Genomic DNA, 22120 nt, shown 5'->3' on the forward strand with positions numbered 1-22120 from the left:
CTCCGCCCACAGCGCTGTCCACGACGAGACGTTATTCCGGAAATGGCGTATTCCCAATACACTCTTGATACTCTAGAACGAGGATAGTGCAAATTCTGTACCACCTCCACGATAAATTGACCCATGCGTCGGGCACCCACAATCATCCCTCTTCCAAAGTCTTAACTCACTGACGTTTATCCATGCTGACATCGAATTACCGCCTACGTGAATGCAGTGTACTTATATACCTGCCAAGTGGTGGGTTCGTCCATTAGCGAGAGGGGGTGACAGCGTCCCCGTTGCATGGGAATCAGGTATCCCATGAATTCTGTCCTTTCAGTGTACATATCATACGGGGAAAGCTGTGTGAAACAGCAAGCCTTTATCACGCCATAGTTGCCACAGTTAAAAAATAATAATAATAAATAAAATAAAGAGTAAATCTATTTTTCAATGAAATATATCTCTTTCTGAAAGTCAGAACAAAAAAAAATATATATGCAGACTTCCTGACATTCACAGCAGCATTTTAAACTTAATAAAGAATTTTTTCCTTGAAATTCTGTAATTCCAATTAAATACATACCAAGAAATATTAAAATATTTTGTAGTAATATAAATTTCAAAAAACAATCTGTTATGAGCATCGCATGTTTTTTTTTCTTTTTTTTAATTTCTTTTGCGCTGCGCTCAAAGTAACATCAGTGTGAATTTTGACACCAGTTGTCGAAGTTGTTAAGAGAGATATTTTCTTGAAATTTTGTTAGAAGATAAAATTCAGAAAATGTTATTATTATTGTTATTATCATTACTTCAATTCCTTTTCGAATCAATGTTTCAAGACCAGGATATATATTCTTTATCCCTATGCCCTTGCTGTGTATATCAGTTAATACTTCTAGTGGTCATGTATAGTTTTTAGCACGGTTTTTTTTTTTTTTTTTTTGAGTGAGGAAAAATATTTAGAAAATCTTGGTTCTAACGGCATTAGCAAAGAACATACCAATGGCATTATTAATAATACATCATTTTTATTTAAGATAAATATACATTTAATTTAAATATATGATTTTTTATTTATTTTTTTATATATCTCTCTCTCTATACGTACATTAAAAGTTTTCCTCGTAGTGATATTTATTCGAACCAATTGGAGAAGAGGGCAGAGCAATTACGTCATTGCAAATGCGCAGGTAGATAATTACATAGGTCATTTCCTGATTAGATTTCGATCGGTGCGTTAAATGTTTGTATATCAGTATAATATTATTATTATATATTATTGTATAATAACATTATACAATACAAAACTATAGAAATATTTACAAAAAGACTAAACTATTACAATCATACCGCAGCTATATCGGTACGGTGGGTCCTTTCATCAGCGGACATTAATATACAAAAAACGTTACAATGGAACATCAAACGATGCCAGGCGTTGTTATGTATTAGACATTGAAGCACGTGCACGAGGTTGTAAACGTTAAATAGAAGGAATACAAATGGGTTACTGTGAAGAATTAGACACTTGCTGTTGACAGTGTAAAGCGCGTAGGCGGGATTCATGCCAACGTTTTCTTCGCATTGAAAGACAACTGCCTCCATAACGTTCACCAACCTCGTGCATGTGTTGCACTGGCTAATACATGACTATGCCTGGCATCATTTGATGTTCCATTGTAATGTCAGCTGATGAAGGGACCCATTATAGTTTGTATATTTGTAAATAGTTTAGTATTTTGTAAATATTTTAGTTAAATATTCTAGTCTTGCTCTTTCAGATGCAACAGTATTCCTCATGCATTATGGAACCCGAAGCAAAAGGCCTTTTCCTAAGTGACCTACGTAAACGCAGGTTTGTTATTTGGTTTTTAGGAGCATTAGCAACTAAGGCCATATTGCCCCGGGATATGCGGTGGTCATTCCCTGACCTTTCTGCATCCTCCGTATTTGGTGGTGTCGAACCCCGGTCCAATCAAGAAACGTGTGATACGCACTGCTGCTCCTTCCCACCTGACTACGGAGGCGCCCGTAAACGCAGGTAAATAATTACATAGTGAAATTTATTCGATCTTGAGAATGTCGCGTGGTGGGGTAGCCAATGGGAGAAGAGGGTGCAAGTACGTAGTACAAGTGGGCGAGGCAATTACGTTGCTACAAATGCACATGTAAATAAATACATAGGTCAATTTCCTGATTAGATATCGACAGGTCTGTCTTTTACACAGAAAAGATTTGATTTACTCCGTCATACCTCTACATTTTATGTAGAAAAGCATGCGTGGAGGTTGGCGAGCAAATCAAGCAGGGGGCAGAGCCCCCTAGTATTTATTATATATATTTTTATATATATTTAATTTATATTTTTTACTTTTTATAATTTTTATTATAAAATGAAAATAAAATAAAAAATGCTGGCTCGTTCCGGCAGAAAAAAAAAAGTCCTGGTTTCCTTCTCAAGCAAGGAAAAGGATGTCATTGTCCCGTTATATTTGTGTAAATTCGAAATGGGACTAGAAAGAACTATTTTTTCTTTCGCTGATGTTTCAAGACTGATGCTTTCATGCATCCTTTTTTACATTCTAATAAAAATACTTATACACTGACTGGATTAAGTAAATACATTCTGCAATTGATTTAATTCTTTTTGAAGTCAATGTAAGCTTTATATTCTAAAGATGATTATTGCTGATCTCTTTCATGGGTTGACTCGTCTTAAACTTCTCCATCAAACGTTGAAACACATCATGATGGACATATGATTCTTTGTAGACGGACTGGTTTTCTAACACACACTTCACTAACGCACGATCACAGTCACACAGCAGAATTCCACAATAATTATCGGCCTCTTTCTTTTCTGGACAAAAAAGAAAAAAATCGAATGTTAGAGATCGAAATATTAATTAGTTATATATTTTAATGTAGAAATGATTGTTAGAAAGGAATTTTACTTCCTTCATTCATATACCTTTTACCAGATCATTGTTTGGGTAAAGAATTTTTTCATGCTGTGGGGGTTATTTTTTGCTTCCTTTTTCTTAGACCTCCACCCTACTGAAGTCTCAAACAGCCCGCATTACGCAAATCTGACTGCAATTCACAGAAAATTCTAGATTATAGGGTGTGTAAAGCGGGTGTTAGCAGAACATTAAAGACACATTTTTTCAATAAATTTACAAACCTTTAATAAACATTATATACAATGTTTACATAAAAAAAAACTACATATATGCATATCAGTTTCTATATATATAAACCGTACTAGTACAATACACTATATCTCAGTTATCAACTATTCTCAATTTACAAATTATTAAAATCAGTTTATATTAGTTGTATCTTACTCATTATGAATCCTCGATCATTACTCAATCATTCTCTGCCATTACCAGTTTTTATCACTTACATCACTAAAACTCATTTCAACTCTTATTACTCTATCTATATATTTTTTTCTAGCCTTTAACACATGAAATGCATTACAACTGATATCCTCTTACCTCAATAATATTCACTATAGATCACCTATTCTACCTTAATTATTCTCTAGTTATCATCTTAGTCATACCCTTTACCACCCTTACGTTATTTCATAATCATTTACAACGTCATCATCATCATGAACTTGGTCCTGCTTAGGTCTTTTAAAACCTGTTCCATTGTAGCTCTTGGAGGTGGTCTTGATCTCGCCATCGTTGTCTTGGTCGAGCAACATCTCTCTTGCCTGTAGGTTTGTTGTTAAAGGCTAATTTTGGGATCCGGTCTGGGTTCATTCTTTCTATGTGGCTGATCCATTTTTCCTGATACCGTTTTATGCCATTTACTATGTTATCTAGGCGCCTCAGTAGCCAGGTGGGAAGGAGCAGCAGTGCGTAGCACACGCTTCTTGATTAGACCGGGGTTCAAACCCGTCACCACCAAATACAGAGGATGCGGAAAGGTCATGGAATAACCACCGCATATCCCGGAGCAATATGGCCTTAGTTGCTAATGCTCCTAAAAAACCAAATAACAAACAAACAACAACTATGTTATCTACTTTTAATTTCTCGCAGATATCTAAATTTCTTTGGTGGTCTAGTCTTGTAAAGCCTAATAATGGTCTTAAAAATCTCATTTGTGCTGCTTCCAGTTTGTGTGCATATTTCTTATTTATGACTCAAGTCTCACAGCCTGTAGAAGAGGACTGGTTTTGAAGTGATGTTGTGCAGTCGTAATTTTGTTTCAGTTGTCATTTGTTTTCCGAAGTGGCGTTTAATCGTTTCATTCATTTTATTATATTTTTGTAGTTTAGTGTGGTTGTCTTTCCCTTTATTTGATATTAAATTTCCCAAATAGGTGAAGTCAGATATTTGTTCTGTTATTTTATCATCAATAACAATTTTGACTCTTTGTATGTTTTTTCCACATAATCCCATTGATTTTGTTTTTGAGGTGGAGATTTTCATCTCGTACTTTTTACCTATTTTATTAAGTTCATTTGCTGCTATCTGTAGTTAATCTTCGGATTTTGCAATTATAACTTGATCATTAGCATATAATATAGTTTGAATTTTATTCCTGTTGTTCAACTGTATTCCGTTGTTAATTGTTTGTTTCCATTCTTTAAGAATTTTATTGATGTAGATATTAAATAAATTTGGTGATAGTCCACATCCTTGTTTGACCCCTTTATTGGTGTAATTGGGTCTAATAGTTGGCCATTAGAATATTTTATACAGACTTTTGAGTTTTTATATAGGCTTTGGATCGCTTTTTGGTTGTTGGGTTGGGATGTTTTCATTTACATTCATAACAAATTATCTCAACCTTAGTAACTAACTTGCCTAATACAACAGGAATGTGTTTTTTTTTAAAGGACTATCGCTCAATTCCTTACAGAGCTAGGTTGGTTATGAGTCCTTGAGTTCAGGATTCGAGAAAAAAAAAAAAAAAACAGGAACAGACTTATGTTCTGGATTGGCGGCTACTTCCAATTTCCTTGCGTTCAGGCTTCCTTTGTGGCGGACAGGCTTTCTTACATTTCTTGGGTACTCTGCTTTCCTTAGTGGCAGACAGGCTTTCTTTTCTTGGCTCACATATCTGCACAACTGGCTATTTCTCAACGGGCCGGCCGAAACCTAGACACAAGCGTAGTCTCTTACACGACAGAACTTCGGAGGTACATCATGTGATTTCGTTGCTAGGGACGCCGATCACCCTCCGATGCCGAACCAGGCTTTCTTTCTCTTCTTGGCTCACTTATCTGCACAACGTTCGATGCACATGTTTCCCACTCTTCCATACCCCACAAAAAAACTTCTCTTTCAGTCCGCACGTACTCACCTCCTTTACGCCTCATCACCCTTTCTCTCACCCCTCCCTTTTTTTTTCTTCTTGATCTTGCTACTACGAGATGTGAACTGCAACCACAAAAAAATCTACTCCCACTTCAACCCGCGAACTTACCACCTTTTCCCCGTAGACCACAGAGAAGTCAGATACAGAGTGGACAGTTGCTCAATTACTCCCCCCAAACTTTTCTTTTTCCCTCAAGTTTGGAACGCTTCCCCCAAGGACTCATAACCAATCCCCATACTCAGTTTAATTTTTCATTCCTTCCTATTTGCTAAAACATTTCACCACAGCTGTCTCCCTAGCGCACAAACCAACCCTTCTCTAGAAATTTTCTTATTTTTTTTTCACATGGCAGTATGACCTTTTTATGTTTGCCGGTCACCTCCAAAACATTCATTTTTGTGTTTACACCTTCTCTGCTAAATATATCAAACTACCCAAATATCAGTCACCCTGACGCCGTTTTCTTTTTATGCGAAAACTGGACATCCACTCATTTCCTGATTACTTCTTAACGGTGGCTTAGATCAAAAGAGACGCTTCATAATCCCATTTCACAGTCCTATTGTTCTTGCTCTCAGCAACCCTTTTCTTGCTGTTCACAAATGGCACCCCTTCCTTAGTGCTGACCGCTGTCCCTGTTTGCTCTCTATATTACTGGAAATTACTTGTTTCCATTTAGCCACTATTTAACATATACGTCTATAACTTTCCCATCCCCAAATCCAGTGTTTTTCAAACTTTAACCTTATTTACATTAAAACTAAATATCCAATCTTAATACTTACTATTTTTAATCTTAATACCCCCTTTCCATCGCCCTTCCTAGATTTATTTTAGCAAAACAAATATTTCTATTATATTTGTAAGATCTAGGTCTTACAGTGCCACTCAGATGGATCTTGGATGTTGTCAAAATATCTATAACAAAATTCGAAATTGTTCGATGTAGCGCAATACAACAGAAGTTTTGTATCTTTTAGCCATTAATAATGCCAATATTTAAGCTTCATGTTTTTAAAACATAAGTTTTCTGGCGATTTAAATGCTGACTAGCAGGCATCAGTGGAAGATCTTAGTTATAAGTGAGCTCTGAATTTAGTCGTTTTCTGCCACCTATAGCCGGGATGAGAGTAATTTGCCATTTAAATGAACTTCTACGTTCTTTGCTCCCAAACTCTTGCACATAAGAGACAGATGATTCATCTGTTTGAAAACTTACAAATTTACTGTGTTATTTTTCTTTTTTTCTTTTCATTTATTGAGTACAGCGGCCCCTAGCCAAAAAAAAAAATCTGGCAAATCCGCCATACATATAGAAATAGTATAGTACAATATACAACTATTTACAATACAAATTTCACATTTGTATTACAAATTAACGGTACTGTGCAATGGTCATCCCCTCAGCTACAGCACAACAACTTGACAAGTAGGCTACAGCAGAAACCGATGAAGAGACACTGTCCACAGATGAGCACAAGCATCACATCCTAGAGACTGATCATCACAACGAGCTGGACAAGTAGGATACAACAGAAACCGATGAAGAGACACTTTCACAGTGAGCACATGCACCACATCCTAGAGACAGATCATCGCCGGTATTCTCCAAAAGACAAAGAGTTCAACGAACAGCCATCTACCAGCAGCCAGAGAGCTCAACAGAAGTTACTCATATTAACCAGCAAAACCAAGGTGGAAGAAGGTGTTATTTCAGGATCAAATGCAAAAAAACAACAACCTAGGCGTCTTGCCAACTGCGTTGGCAGGAGCAAAAGTGGACACCTACCCAATAAGGAAACAGAGTACCAACATCTTGTCCACCTCTGCAAAGAATGTTCTGTGTTCCTATATAAAAAATAACATATTGTTCCATGTAAAGAAGAGGGTACAGTCCACCAATTCATCCATTATTCAACCTTAACTCTTCCAATTGCAAAAGTATATTCCTTCTTACGAAAACTGAATTTGCAAAATTTTTAAAGGCAAGGCAATAAAATTTTCCCTTGATTTAATAAGTAATGGCTCAATCCCATCCACCAGACGAGTTAGATTATCAACAATATTCAGTAAATCCAAACACAAATCAGCATATTCCAAACAATTAAACACAACATGTTCCCATATTTCCAGATCACCACACATACAGTTGCATCTTGCTATGATTCCAAGACTATTTAGTTTAGCAAAAAATGATCCGTGACCTGTTAGTAAGAATGTACACATATATTTGGTACTAATCAGATTCGTTTAATATAATTCACACCATTAACATAAGGGGAAAATTTGAATGTTATTCTACCTTTTTCCGAACAATATAACACAAACGGAGAACCCAAATGGTCAGTTTAAACAGCACAGCAAAATTAAACTCATTCGTCTATTTAGCCTCGTGCCGGGGACGTGCTATCACATCCCACACCCCACGAGTTACCGTCCCCACCAAGAGGAAGTAGGTCGCTGCTAACTTAAAGATGCTCATCTGGTGAACGCTCTCTTGACAATTAACAAACTCTCGAGAAGTCCTCGAGAACTACACAATACAGCTAATTTATGTTCACAGAGAGCGAACGTCCTTTGCGCCAGCTGAAAACCGAAATCCTGATAAAGAGGACATTATAACAGAGTGTGGAGGCCAGTTTCTGGCTCTCTGCAAAAGCAGAACTGAGACTTCGCTAGGCGCAACTGGCAAAGTCTGGAAATCAAGCCATGTCTGGTCAGGATGCAGCAAACAGGTAATCCAAACTGGAGTCATGGTTGTAACCTCGAGTTCGAACGGAAAGCAGGAAAACATAAGTCGTTCTTCCCTTCTCAGAATTAGTCCATTGGTTCTGCTAAATGGTATCTAACTCATTACTGATTCACCTCCACTCAGTTCAAAATCAGGCTATCAGCCCTCGCCCAATGGGGAACGACTGGATGCCCAAAATCTCTCTGATACCTCACTTGTCGGCAAACATCAAGGCAGACTTAGCCTCCAATAGCTCAGCTGGCATCTTTCCGGCCAGGACACACAATGTATCGGTAGCAACCGTTCGATTGGCTCGGGTTATACCCAGAAGAGCGAAACGCTGCGCAGACAGGAGATATTTGCAAATGATATTCTGCTTTCCCCACGCCGCGTTTTCACGGTTGGGGCAAAGATGGCGTAGAGGAGGGATGGAGGGGGCCCTCTTCTTGATGCCCCAAGCTACACGGATAACGCTCTGGAGCTTGGCGTAGAGCTTCTTTATCCTCTCTTTGATCTAAACTGCGTGAGCTTTAAAGCTCAAAAAAAAAAAAAAAAAAAAGACTATTATTTTTAGGTCACCCGAATAATTAAATTCATCTGTCGTGCATTGTGTATTATGTCCGTAAATTGTGTGTGTTCTATGGTCGAATTGCCTGTTTTGCTGTCAGTTGGCCTCTCATGGGCTTTTTCGGACTTTTAATTATAACCTTAAGTACCGCCACTTTCCAACAGGAAGGAACGCCCCTTCCTTAAGACAGGTGTTATACACAAGGTAACTAGGACAAACCTCATTAAACGTCTTATTATCAGCCGCCTCAATAAAGTCAATACAGGGGGACATGGTCGGAGTTGACGTGTCAGTCAGCTCAGCTGGATAAAAGGGAGGTTCACTCCTTTCAGTTTAATAAGACTGGTTTTCACTTAGTCATCAAATGTTGGCCAGTGTCCTCACAGTTGGCCAAAAACAAAGCATCTAAAATAATATTATTTACAGATGCTGACTAACTCAAATACTCATTGTGGTTGCCTTCCCCGTATAGAAGACATCATTAATGTATTGTTTATCGATAATCAACCTATATATAGGAGACCACTGTTTAGCCGACCCGTGGTCTTCACAAAATTTAGCCAAGATAATCTTGTGGCCGCAACTACACAGCATCTGTCGAGAATATGTCTTTCTAACATTCTGGAGAACAAGCTTAAGTCATGAGCATCAGCAGAACCTCGAACTCGCTGAAATCTTCTTCGTGCTCTTTTAACTTGGCTACGGAGGCCATTCAATTCCGCTGACAACCAGAAAACGGAATGCACAGGAACTCTTTTCCAACTCATGGTACTCCAGGATGGTCACTAGACAATCTGCCTTTTGATGGCAGATTGTCTTTTGGTGGCAGACAAATCATACCAATGCACACAATTTTTACATTATTTCCCTCCATCTTCTTTCTTTTGAATACACAATGATTTGTCAAACTAATATAACAAATTTATCTGCGAAAAGACGTAAACTTTCCAAAAACTTCCTCATTCATTTCACAAATATACATGATCTCCGTTCTCATCTCAGTAATGTCCATTTCCGCTTACAGTCTGTCCAGCCACATGTACTTTTTCTGAGAGAATCCCAGTACTTTTTCTGAGAGAATCCCAGAATCCTTTTTCTGATATTCCCTGTCAGAGACTTAGTAATTTGGAATCCCGTCCTTTTGGTCTTCTCTGGCTTAAAATCTCTCCACCATATTCTGCCAAATTCATCTGCTGCCTCTATTGTTCTCCCAACACCACTAATTACTTGGAACTCTTTGATTTCCTCTCTTTGAAACTTGACTTTTTCCAGTCCAACTTTCCTAACAAAGAGGTAATTTTCCTTGGTGATTTTAATATTAATAACTTCAGCTGGCGTCCGTTTCCTAGTCACATGGACCTAGCTGGTCGAGATGCTGATACTTTTGTAATTATTAATGACCTTGCACAGCTTGTTCATTTACTTACCAACACACTTGATCTTTTTCTCTCAAAACAACCCTTATAAGTACTGTACAGAGTCAGGCACATCAGATCACAACTTCGTGATGGTCTCTTCTCCAGTGGAGCCTTTCCCTCGTGGCGATTCTCAACCTCGTGTTGTTTGGCATTACAAAAATGCAAAATGGGATGATCTGCGAGATTTATTTTCTTCTTTTCCTTGGTCGGATTACTGTTTCACATCTTCTGATGTGTACGATTGCCCAGATCTTTTCAGTGAAATTATTGTTATAGGGATGAAATCCTTTATCCACTCTCCACCTTAAAATTTCATCCTTTATCTAAATCTTGGTTTTCCAATAAATGTGCTAAGGTTGTTTAAGAGAAGAATGTTACCTGAAGCAATTACTGTATTAATCAGTTCCAACTAAATTTCGAACAGGCTAAGAGTAGAAAAATTGCATCTTGTCTAAAATGGTAGTCGAGCATTCTGGTCTCTTACCAAAGTTATTGGCCGCAACATTTGTCCATCTTTGTCAAAACCAGATAGGTCTATTGCCATTTCAGCCAAAGATAAAGCTGACCTGCTGGCATCCTATTTTTCTTTCACCTCGTTCATTGATGACCTTGGTAAACCACCTTCCCTCATTCTCAGTACACTCCATTCAATGCCTACTGTGGTCTTCCGTCAGGAGGATTTTGATCAATCTTGATGCTAAGAAGGCTCCAGGTCCTGATGGTATTTCTCCACTACTTCTCAAAACCTGTACTCCTGAACTTACTCCTGTTCCGTGTCTCTCTTTTTCACTTTCTTATTCCAAAGGTGTTTTTTCTTTCTGCTTGGAAATTTGCTCATATCCAGCAAGTTCTTAAAAAGAGTGACAAATCCCTCATATCCATTTATCGTCGTTCCTTTCTCTCATTTCACTTCTACTCTTTCTAACGTAATGGAGAAATCAATTACCCGCCAACTCTTAAACTATCTAGAAACCCACCATCTGATTAATGATCGCCAGTATGGATTCCATCAGTGTCGGTCCACTCGTAATATTCTGGCGTGTTACCCAACTATCGACAAATTCAATGGGAAAGTTTGGTCAAACTCAAGCAGTTGCTCTTGAAATTTCAAAGGCTTTTAATCGTCTTTGTCATGAAAGTCTTCTAAATAAGCTTTCATCTTATGGTTTGCCATCTGTTTTTTGTAACTGGGTATCCAGTTTTCTCTCAGACCGCTCATTGCAAGCATTGGTAAATAGCTCTTTGTCTTCTTTCCTAACTTCTCCACGAATATTGGTGTTCTCTAAAGTTCTTTCTCCCACTATTTTCCTCTTGTATATTAATGACCATCCGCTACCAATTCGTTAAATGCTGATTTCCAAGTATTTCTCCAGTGGGGCAAAGATAACATAGTTGCTTTCAATCCTCCTAAAACTCAGTCCTTTCTAATATCTCTCAAAAAAGAATTCTCCAGTCCATGGAAAAGACCTGAGTTTGAATTCCGTCGATAATACGAGAAATTTTTATGGCTGGGAAAAAACTTTCTTCACAACGTGGCTGAGTTAGTTGATCTCAAACGAGGATTGCGTGGTTTTTCATCCAGAAAACAATAAACTGACTTAAATTGGTGTGTATCGTGGTTTGGTGTAACAAGCAATATACGTAAAATACTTACCACATATTAGCTGATTCCCTTGTTGTCTCCAATTGTACCACCACAAATATATAGAAAGCGAAGGAAACTTTCCGCAAGAACCCATTATCTTGTAATAACAAAGATCGTGGATTTTACAACAGCTACGTAAACGAAAAGAGAGTAATGTATTAGGAGGAAGAAACTGTACTGACCATTATATTAAAAAGAAATATTTTTGATTAGTATATACAATACATATTTTAAGCGAATGGTGAGTCCCGTATCAGGTTGCTTTAATTAATAAACACTGGAACAATATTCATAGAGTTATGTAATATCTGGTTTAACCTTTTTTTTTTTTTACCTTGTGGGGGAAAAATACCACTAGTGAGAAGCTAAGCTACGGAGAAAAACTAACAAATAAGTAAATAAATAATAATTACCATTTTTTGTTTTTATTATGTTATATAAATTTATTTTTATTTTTATTATATTATTTATTATTATTATTATATTATATTTTTATACATACCGGTACGCGTTATTATATATACATATATATATACTGTATATATATTAGCTCCTATTTTTGTTATACACTCAGTTATCACTGAATTATCACACCTATCTAATACCGTGTTGGGCCTAGCTATTGACTCCCCTAGATGTCTGAAGACGTCTGTAGGGATCTATAGCATTGCTTTTTGTAAGGCTTTCCACAGTGTCGGAATAGATGACAGTCGCATGTCTATACCACTTCCGGTTCCAAAACATCCCCCAGGTGTTCAGTTGGATCGAGGAATGCTTTTTCAGGAAAATTTGGAGACCAAGATGGGCGGTATCTTCACAGCGTTTTTCGAGCTACTCTTGCACACTATGGGCACGAAGACAACGCATTATCGTCTTGGAAGATCCCGTTTCTGTCCGAGAAAAAATGCAACGTGGCAGAGTGCATATGATCTTCCTAAGAGCTGGCGGTAGACCTCATCAGTGAAACGTTGGTCCATACACACCAGAGATCCTAGTTCTTGCCAGCAAAAAATGCCCAATATTAAGCAACCACCGCCACCTGCTTGGATAGTGGGCACCATGCACAATGGGTCCATGGACTCGTTTTTCACTAGGTATTTGGACTCATACAACGAGTACACTCGCTTCCAGTCCTCAAGTGTCCAATCAGCATGTTGTTCACACCAGAGCATTTTCTGTTGACGATGATCAGCGGTGAGGAGACGATGTTTCCTGGGTCATCTGCTGTGGAACTCAGTGCGTCTGAGTGTGAGGCGAAATGTCATTTTGGATTTGTTCTTGCTCCCTCCATGTTATATTGCGATATAAACTGTCGTACAGTGACCTGCCGTTGAGCCCGTTCAATGCGCTGTACCGTTCCTCACCAGGAATACCCTTGCGTAGTCCTTTACAGTTCTGTCGGTGGGAGATGGTTTGACCCGTTCGACACCATTCTATGTACACCTTACACACAGTGGGCTGTGAGCATTCGACAAGATGTGCTGTTTCTAATATGGAAGTACACGGGACACGATCACCTACAATCATGCCATTTCGAAACCCCATGATATCTTTACTTCGTCCCATAACTGCTACTTGATCGCTTTGACTTGCACGATCAGATGCAAATCATCACTGCTCTAGGGTATGAAGCTGTTCAGCTTTTTATCATGCGAGCTATGTAGCATCCATTACGGATGACGTGGTCACAATTCAGTGATTACTTAGTGTATAGGTTAGCCCCTCTGTGTCTGAATAGTATCTCTCTATACATTAAAAAAGTTTTCCTCCTAGTGATATTTATTCGAGCCAGTGGGAGAAGAGAGCAAGGCCGTTACGTTACTACAAATGCAATTAATTATTGACAACTGCCTCCATAACGTTCACCAACCTCGCGCACGTGTTTCCCCGTCTAATATTTGATGTTCCATTGTAACGTTTTTGACATACTTGCATTATACGGGGTATATCAATGCGCCTGACGTCATTCTTGCAAATCTAGGTTTAGCGTATCGTGTTACTTATACGTAGATTAAGAAAACACACTTTTCTCTCCTTTGGCGCTGGATTATTCAAGCAAACGAAATGTTTTTTTAATAGATTTTCATTTTGAACTACTTAAAGAAGGTTATATTAGTTTACGCCACCAATTCGGGACTGATTCAAGCAAAAAACTGAGTCACCAGGCAAAAGGAGGTAGTGACCACAGAGGGTAGGGGGAAGAGGCTTGGGTGAAAGAGACTCAACCACCCCAGGTGGTATTAATAAAAGAACATAAGGAAAGAGATTCTTATGTTGTTTGTTTATGCAGCCCTGTCCCACACTGGTCTGGGGGTTACCCTAATGGCCAGTGTCAGCATCCCACACCATGCCAGCTATTAAAAGCTACAGCATGGTGTCAACTTGGATAACAATGAGACCCCTGAGGGCCTGCATAGCCATCAGTCTGTCCAGTGAAGAGGCTAAGATAGAACATGCAATTAATAATAACTTTCATTCACTCAACATTCACACATTTTTACTTTTTATAGTTTTTTCTTACACTTTCTATTTTCTTTTATATATTAGATTAGATATCGATCAGAGCGTCTCGACAAGTGTGTCGTTTACGTAGAAAAGATTTGACTTATCCGTCGTACCTCTAACTATTACGTAGAAAAGCGTGCGCGGGGGGGGGGGGGGAGCAAAGCGAGCAGGAGGCGGAGCCCCCTAGTTATTATTATTATTTATTTTTGTTTGTTCCATGAATATTCTGTGCAATTAATTCTTTGCTCTTAAGTGAACGATTCGTTTATTAATATATTTTTTGCTAACATTAATTTTCATATATTTCACTGTGCACTGCTGGGCTGCCACGTGGAAATTTGATACCGTCATTGTGTCAAATACTTTCGTGCTGCTAAAATACTTACCACATTGAATATGATTGTATTTTAGGTTACATTATTATTATTATTAGTTTATTAATCAAACACCTCTGTACAGAAGTTATTTAGGAGGGTGGCTCATACATACATCGAACATAACTTATTAGATAGGAACACATATAGTTACATAAAATAAAATATCAGAAAATACATGAATTAATAAATAAATAAATAAGAATAACTACAGTCAATTTACACCTCAATTGAATGTCATAGTCATTCTGCTGAACGGAATATCGTCATTCCTATGAGTCTTTTGAAGACACTGCCAAGCGTTCATTATAGTTTTTATGAGTTCATGCGCTTTTGAAGTCTTTGGCTATGAACAAAACTCTTCTTTCTTAAAATGCATTCTTCATTATATATATAGTTTAGTGTACAGATCCGCTGCGGTGAGCTTCCTGTAGGTTTTGTCATGGCAGTACCTGTCCGGGTCTATTTTGAAGTCTCTAAATAGCTCTCGAGTATTGGCAGAAAACAGCCGCCTTAATCCATCCGAATGATGGAGAGCGCTACGGAGACTGAGGGTAGTGGAGCTGGCTCCCGGGCAGGGCCTGACCAAATGGTTTTCAATTTGAGGGGCATCTAAACTACCAGTCAGAAGTTATGCAAGAGTGCAGATGTTACGTAATGTGACCATCTGAATCCACGGAGCTGTGTCCAAGTTTGCATACAGTATGGAATTTGAAATTTTAGAGGGTTTCCCGGCAATGCTATTCAGCCACTGGAGCAGCCAGTATTCCAGGCTGAGAAATTTCCTAATATAAGTATTTGGGGCGGAGGACCAAATTGTCGAAGCATATAGGGATACAGGAACGACACATCTTCGGATATATTCAGTCACTAGTTGCTAGTTTCGAATCCCAGTTACGTATCTCCTGTCTTACAGCCCATATAGCAGCAAGAGTTTTCGATATTGTGTTCTGAAAGTGCCTTTGGAAGGTGAGGCCCTCGTCCCATGTCACTCCTTGGTCGGTATATTGAGCTGACTTTCTTCACCTGTGCTCCCTTAATGGATAATTCGATTTGATTTTTTATCTTCTTGTTAGTTATTGTCAGTTGTGCTGACTTGTCAGAGTTTAGCCGTAAACCGATTTTATGTAAGTATAAATGCAATTCGTGTAGCTTGGTGTTGGCGTGGATATTGACGTCGGACACAAGAGGTCTTTCGTTAGAGAAACACTTTATATCATCGGCATAAGAAATAAAATTAGGATTCTGTGGTAGAAAGGGTTCCAGGGCGGCAGCAAACAGCAAAGCTGATGACACCTCCCTGGGGGATTCACCAACTGAGGGTGTATTCTGCACGGAATTCTGTACAATTAGGTTCCTTGGCTTCAAAATGGTCTTGATACTCTGTAATAGTTTGCCCTCAATGCGGGAATAAACCTTCAATATATTTTCAAGTGCAGGTAACGAAACATTATGGAAAGCTGCCTTTTATGTCAAGGAATACGATGTCAATTTGGGCTTTTTCATTTAAAGCGTGCTGCATTCTGAAGAGGGTCTCCAACAAATTAGTAATAGAATGCCTTATGCTGTTGTCTTTACATTCAGCAACAAAATTCCACAACGTCCTTATTATTCTAAATTCAGTTACACTCTTATTTACGCTTATTTACACCCATTTATATGATGATGATACATTTAATTTTTTTTTCCTGCTGAAAACTGATTCAATAAACGTTTGTGGAAATATTGCCGAATCTGCGTATATTAAGCGCCAGATAGACTGCGTCACTCGCTGCAGTAGAAAAGGATACGTCGACCAAATTTCAACCGTATTATTAGAATGAGAAGAGTATAATCCCTAACATAGTTACAATTGCGCTTTTCTCCAAATAAATACTAATTCCTTGCGCCTCATATGCTTAGTATCTATGAGGCGCAAGGAAGTATCTAAGTTCTCTTTAATAAAATCTCTTTTAGGAAGTCAGTATGTCGAAATACTCAATGAATTTATCGGCAGAAACAAAGGCAAAAGCGAATAACAGATAGATTTGTCTAGCCAATTCAACCTCATTTGCATACTACCTTTCAGTCTTACTTAACGAATCTGTCTCTCTCAGAACAGTCCGTGCCTCAACCATATTTAGAACAGTCCGTGCCTCAACCATATTTAGAACAGTCCGTGCCTCTCCATATTTAACCAATTGATACAATCTGCTTTCTCAACTACTCTAGCGCGCCATTATATATAAGTATGATCAGATATGGATACGTTTAAGATTAAAATCAAATATTCACGAAAAGAGTCATTTAAAAAAAAATAACTATCAGGCTTGTGAAAATTCTTTTGAATTTCAATAATTTCCTTGGATACTTACTTATCTATTTCGTCAACGGGGACACCAGCTCCACCAAATCCACAATAATTACCATAACTATACAGTGGTAGAAACTTTTGGATTACTTTAATCAGCATCACCTGCAGTTGTAATAGATTCCTTTTTTCTCTTTTTTGCCACGTTTCTTCTTTCTTTTTGAAGTTAGCTCCACCTGATTTAAGGAATTCAAAATTCATTTAATACCTTGCGTTTTGCACTTATCATAATGTGTTTTTTGAAACTAGTGTCCTTTCTTTTATTCTATCACTCCCCTCCCTTCTCCAGTACTGTTTTTTTTTTTAAATTTTTTATTTTGTAGTTTTAACAACTGCGGTCCTGGCTAAAGATACTCATTAATAAAACTATAGTTTTACATTCTCTAAACTTCGCCGTTCAGCTTAATTACAACCGTTTAATATTTATTACTCTCCTCCCATATACTTTTAAGTCTCTTTTATCCTATATACACACGTTCACAAGCGACACCAAGTTCATACACGGCAAAGCGTGCACGGACTGTTTAAAGCTAACAATATTACATTAAAACTATATTTAATCTATGAATTTATTTTTTTCTATACAAATTGTATGGAGGGGGAAAAATAATAATAGCCGAATTTTCATTTGTTGGATTTTAATGAATATGGAATATACAAATATTTTTAAAAGAACGAAATACAAAATTCATGACAATCCGTACACGGGGAGTCCTTCTGTTACATGCGGACGGACGGACAGTGACGACAATAGGAACATATGCATATAGTGTGTGTTATAACTAATAGTTATAACGATTTATTAAAAATCGATTATATGCAAATAAGTTGATGACTAAATTGGCACCAATAGTACCGAATGGAACTATTTGCCGCAACCCTCTGCTTTTGAGTTTTGACCAACCCATCTGTAATGGACTGTTCCGCATAGCTCGCAGTATAAAAAGTGGTTATTTGCATCTGGTCGTGCAAGTCAAAGTGATGAAGTAGCATTTATGGAACGTAATAAAAATATCACGGAGTTTCATACGGGGACGATTGTTGGAGCTTGTGCGTCGAATGCTTCCATATCGGAAACGGCATGTCATGTTGGTTGCTCAGGGCCCACTGTGCTTAAGGTGTGCTGCTGCTGCCGTTGCTGTTGTTTTAGTTGAGTTTTAGGAGCTTCAGCGACTAAAGCCGTATTGCTCCGTGATACTCTCTGTAAATTGCGCGTGTTCTGTGGAAGCTTTGCTGTTTGCTGGACGAAACCCCGAGTTTCCAGGAGAAAAAACATACTACCATCGGTTGAGACTAACTCATCTAGGTTGTGAGTGAAAAAGGCCCTTAAAAATTCCTCACATCATCGACAGAACTCGAACTCAGTTTTTCCCGCCCAGTGTGGGGAGGATGACGATTCTACCAAATGTGCTACCCACGAGGGCTTTTAAGGTGTGCAAAGCATGGTGTCGAACGCGTCGAAAGGACTACCCAAGGTGGATGTTCGTGGTGAGCGAAGGTGCAGCGCGCGTTGTACGGGCTGAACGGCAGGTCACTGTACGACAGTTGACATCGCAGTACAATATGGGGAATGAAAGAACAATATTCCAAATGACGAAGTACTGCACACTCAGACGTATTCGGTTCCACAGCAGACGACCCAAGAGATGTCCCTCCTTCACTGCTGATCATCGCCGACGGCGAATATTGTAGTGTCGACCACGCTGGTTGGACATTGAAGGATTGGAAACGTGCGTGCTGGTCGGATGAGTTCAAATACTTGGCGCAACATGCCGACGGACGCCTTTGTGTGTGGCGCAAGGAACACGAGTCCATGGACTCATCCTGCTTGGTGCCCACTATTCATGCAGGTGGCGGCGGTTGCTTAATATGGGGTATGTATTGCTGGCAAGAACTAGGACTCCTGGTGCGTATGGACCAACATTTCACTGGTGAGGTGTGCTGGCAACTGTGTCTGGTCTGCGCGGTAGCACAGTGGTATCGTCACCGTCCTCCCCACACCGGATGGAAAAGGCCCGGGTTCGAATCCCGTCGATGACGCGAGGAGCTTTAATGGGCTTTTTTCACTCGGTGGCTGAGTTAGTCGGTCTCAGGCGTAGGCAAGGTTCCCCTCCCCCCCAAGAAACTGGAGTTTTTTCGTCCAGCAAAACAGGCAAATCGACTAGAGAACACACGCAATTTAGAGACATAATACATACACGGATATAAGTATGAAATTACGGTTGGCTGTAATACAGAAATGTTTGCTGGCAACTCTTAGGAGACCATGTACACACTTTCCATGCTACATTTTTTCTGGACAGAAACAGGATCTTCTAAGCCTATAATGCGCAGTGTCATCCGTCCCACACTGGGCACGAATGGATCAAGGAACACAGTTCTTTTCTCTTGGTGAATAGAGGGAAGATATCACCCATCTTGCTTGGCCTCCAAATCCGCCTGATCTCAAACCAAATGAACACCTGTGGAATGCTTTGGAACAGGAAGTGAGGCGTATGGACATGCAATCGTCATCTATTCAGACATCTAGTGGGGTCAGTGTCTAGAACAATAGCGGCTGTTATCCGTGCGAAACGTGGCCCAACACAGTATTAGGTTCGTGGTTATAATCAGTGATTACTGAATGTATCCACGGGTACCTTAGAACCGACTTCGATATTTATTGAGGGAATAGTTCCTTAAAATACAAGAAAGTCTACTCAATTTGAAATAGGAACAACAAGTTTTGAGTTAGAGCGTTAAATAGATTATTGACATTTTGTGAACATCACGAAGGTGTGTATTGCTGGCAAGAACCACCACCACCTGCCGACAGAACTGTAAAGGACTACCCATGCCTATCAGATTGTTTCACAAAATGTTGTTATATAAATTGTACCTTTACTGTATTTTTTTTTTTTTTTTTATAAAATGCGTGATGAAAATGTAAGGCTGCATGGAACGGATAACACACGAAGGGTTTCTGCAAGACTGGTCATCCCAAAATCTTCGTTTGGTGCACACCGGGCGAACTATGCTGTATACATACTATATGCGGAGAGTTCAGGCATTGCAAGCAGGAATTTCACTTGTGCGTGAGCAATTTTGTTTATGGTATTTAATCGTATCAACAACAGCCCTGACGATGCAACATTTACACGCGATGGGATATTCAGCATGCACAATTCGGCAGTCCTGTTTCCAATTAGGGGTTTAGCATCAATATGTGGGTAGGCATAGGAGATGTCTTTATTCATTACGAGTTCCCTGCCCGCCTAAACTCTGATCATTACTTACATTTTTATCAGAGCACATTGCCAACACTTCTGGAAGATGTGGCTTTAAGTGCACGTGCCAATATGTGGTTTCAGCACGACGGAGTATCTCCACATTTTGGGCGACAAGTTAGAATATTCTTAAATGATCGGTATCACTGGATTGATCGGTCCCATTCCTTGGCTGCCACGCTCTTTTGACATTAATCCTTTGCTGTTACAAAGATTGAGGCTTTCGCAGACGACCCCAGGATCGTGGTGTCCGACCACCAATTGGGTTGCACCAACTAAACTACGGATAAATCCAAGTAAGACCAAAATGATGCTGTTTAAAAATAAGCTGGACCTCAGGCGGCCTCCGCAAATTAAAGTCCCCGGGATACAACTCCCCATTGTCACACAGATCACTGTGCTATGGGTGGTTCTTGATCACAAATTAAGCTTTCATCCCCATCTCATCCATCTCAGCTCCAAAGTGAAAAAATTTCAGGTTCAATCATCAGAACCACCAGCAAGCAATTGGAGGGTCTGTCCAAGCGGTCGCTTCAGCTGTGCTATAAAGCCGTCTTCCTTCCGATCGTGTCGTATGCTGCAAGTGCTTAGTTCTGCCGAGCTTGATTGGTAAAAATGGTAGGCAAATTAGGCTCTATACAGCGGACAATGCTCCTGGATACAGGACAGTTATCCACTGCTGCCATCCGGGTCTTAGCTGGGACCCTTATGTAACCTTCCGTGGCCTGACCTTTAGAATCAGGAAGAAAATCCCGATCAAGATCTGGGACGTTAGTTCATCTCCGCCTAACTCTTTAAATTTCATTCCTAGTTACTGGGCATGGCTCACTGAACGAGAAGCTCTTCTAACTAGGCCTAATACCCATAGACGCCTGCTACTGCGGCGCTAAGAAGAATTGGTTCCACCTCTCTACGAGGACCTGAGGCAAGATCTAGTTAATAACATCCCTGCCACTGAAAATTAACTGGACATTCTGTGTAAGTGGGACAATAGTTTGCTTCTCTGATTTATTTTCTTCTATGGTTCATGTCTGCATGAATTGTCATTGCACTGATCCTAAAGGTCATCAGTTCCACACCTGAATTATTCTGGATACAAGAGTATTTATTGAAGACTACTTTTTTTTTTCTTCTTTTTTTACTATTAGTTTATTATTATTTTATTTTATTCTTTTATTTATTTATTTTTTTTTTTTACCAGCACCACGGGTTGTGTTTACTTTATTATTATCATTATTATTATTATCTTTTTTTTATTAATATTATTTTTTTATTATTTTATTATTATTGTATTTATTTATTTATTTTCTCTCTCGCTCCTTCCTTTTTCCTCTGGAATGGCCCCCGGAGGAATCTGGCCCACCTTTTGGCAACATCAGGTGGGTCAGAGTCTCTTTTGAGCCGTTACGTGCTCTACTGGAACTGGCCCACCTTCCCGTGGTGTGGGCGAGTACCCAGAATCATCTGTCCAGGTGACTGATGCTTCTGGGTAGCCAAGTGGCCAGAACATAACAACAGAACACACACACACACAATACACACAAACCTACGTCACACACACATCTGGCCCATTTGTAGTGATACTGTTCTTCACAGAGACACTTATTTTTAAATATATCTTCACAGAGGCGGAGTTGAACAGACGTTCTAGGTGCCGCCCATTACATATACACATGTCCACATGGACATTCTGTTGCAAACACCAGAGAACGTGGCTGCCTTCCACAACTTCTCAATGCAGGTATTCACGCGCAGGAAAACCTCTTACAGAATAACACAGGCTGCGAATGGGGATCCCCAGAGAGCAGCGTAATTTCTCGCGTTCTGCACTAGTGTAGTTTTTTTTTCTCTCTCCGAAGTTTCTCTCTCTTTATTTTGAGTCCGAGTCTTGAATTGAGACGGCACGAGCTTTACTGGGACTGGCTCACCTTCCCG

The 22120-nt window shown here is 39.2% G+C and overlaps 1 protein-coding gene across 1 annotated transcript in view; it reads right to left on the minus strand.

Annotated features, from left to right (window-relative positions):
- Positions 1–2657: 2657 nt before the first annotated feature.
- LOC150082992 (basic phospholipase A2 PA-12A-like) overlaps positions 2658–22120 on the minus strand; it is a 28677-nt gene continuing 9214 nt past the window's right edge. Inside the window, exons 2-4 of the mRNA XM_090378344.1 lie at positions 16924–17095; positions 11700–11821; positions 2658–2845 (exon numbers count right to left, since the gene is read on the minus strand). Of these exons, the coding sequence (XP_090234470.1) occupies positions 2658–2845; positions 11700–11821; positions 16924–17095 (482 nt within the window). The remainder of the gene's footprint in view (positions 2846–11699; positions 11822–16923; positions 17096–22120) is intronic.

This window comes from Mastigoproctus giganteus, chromosome 7, assembly GCF_048544385.1.
Source record: "Mastigoproctus giganteus isolate SK-2022 chromosome 7, ASM4854438v1, whole genome shotgun sequence".
Taxonomy (NCBI): Eukaryota; Metazoa; Arthropoda; class Arachnida; order Uropygi; family Thelyphonidae; genus Mastigoproctus; species Mastigoproctus giganteus.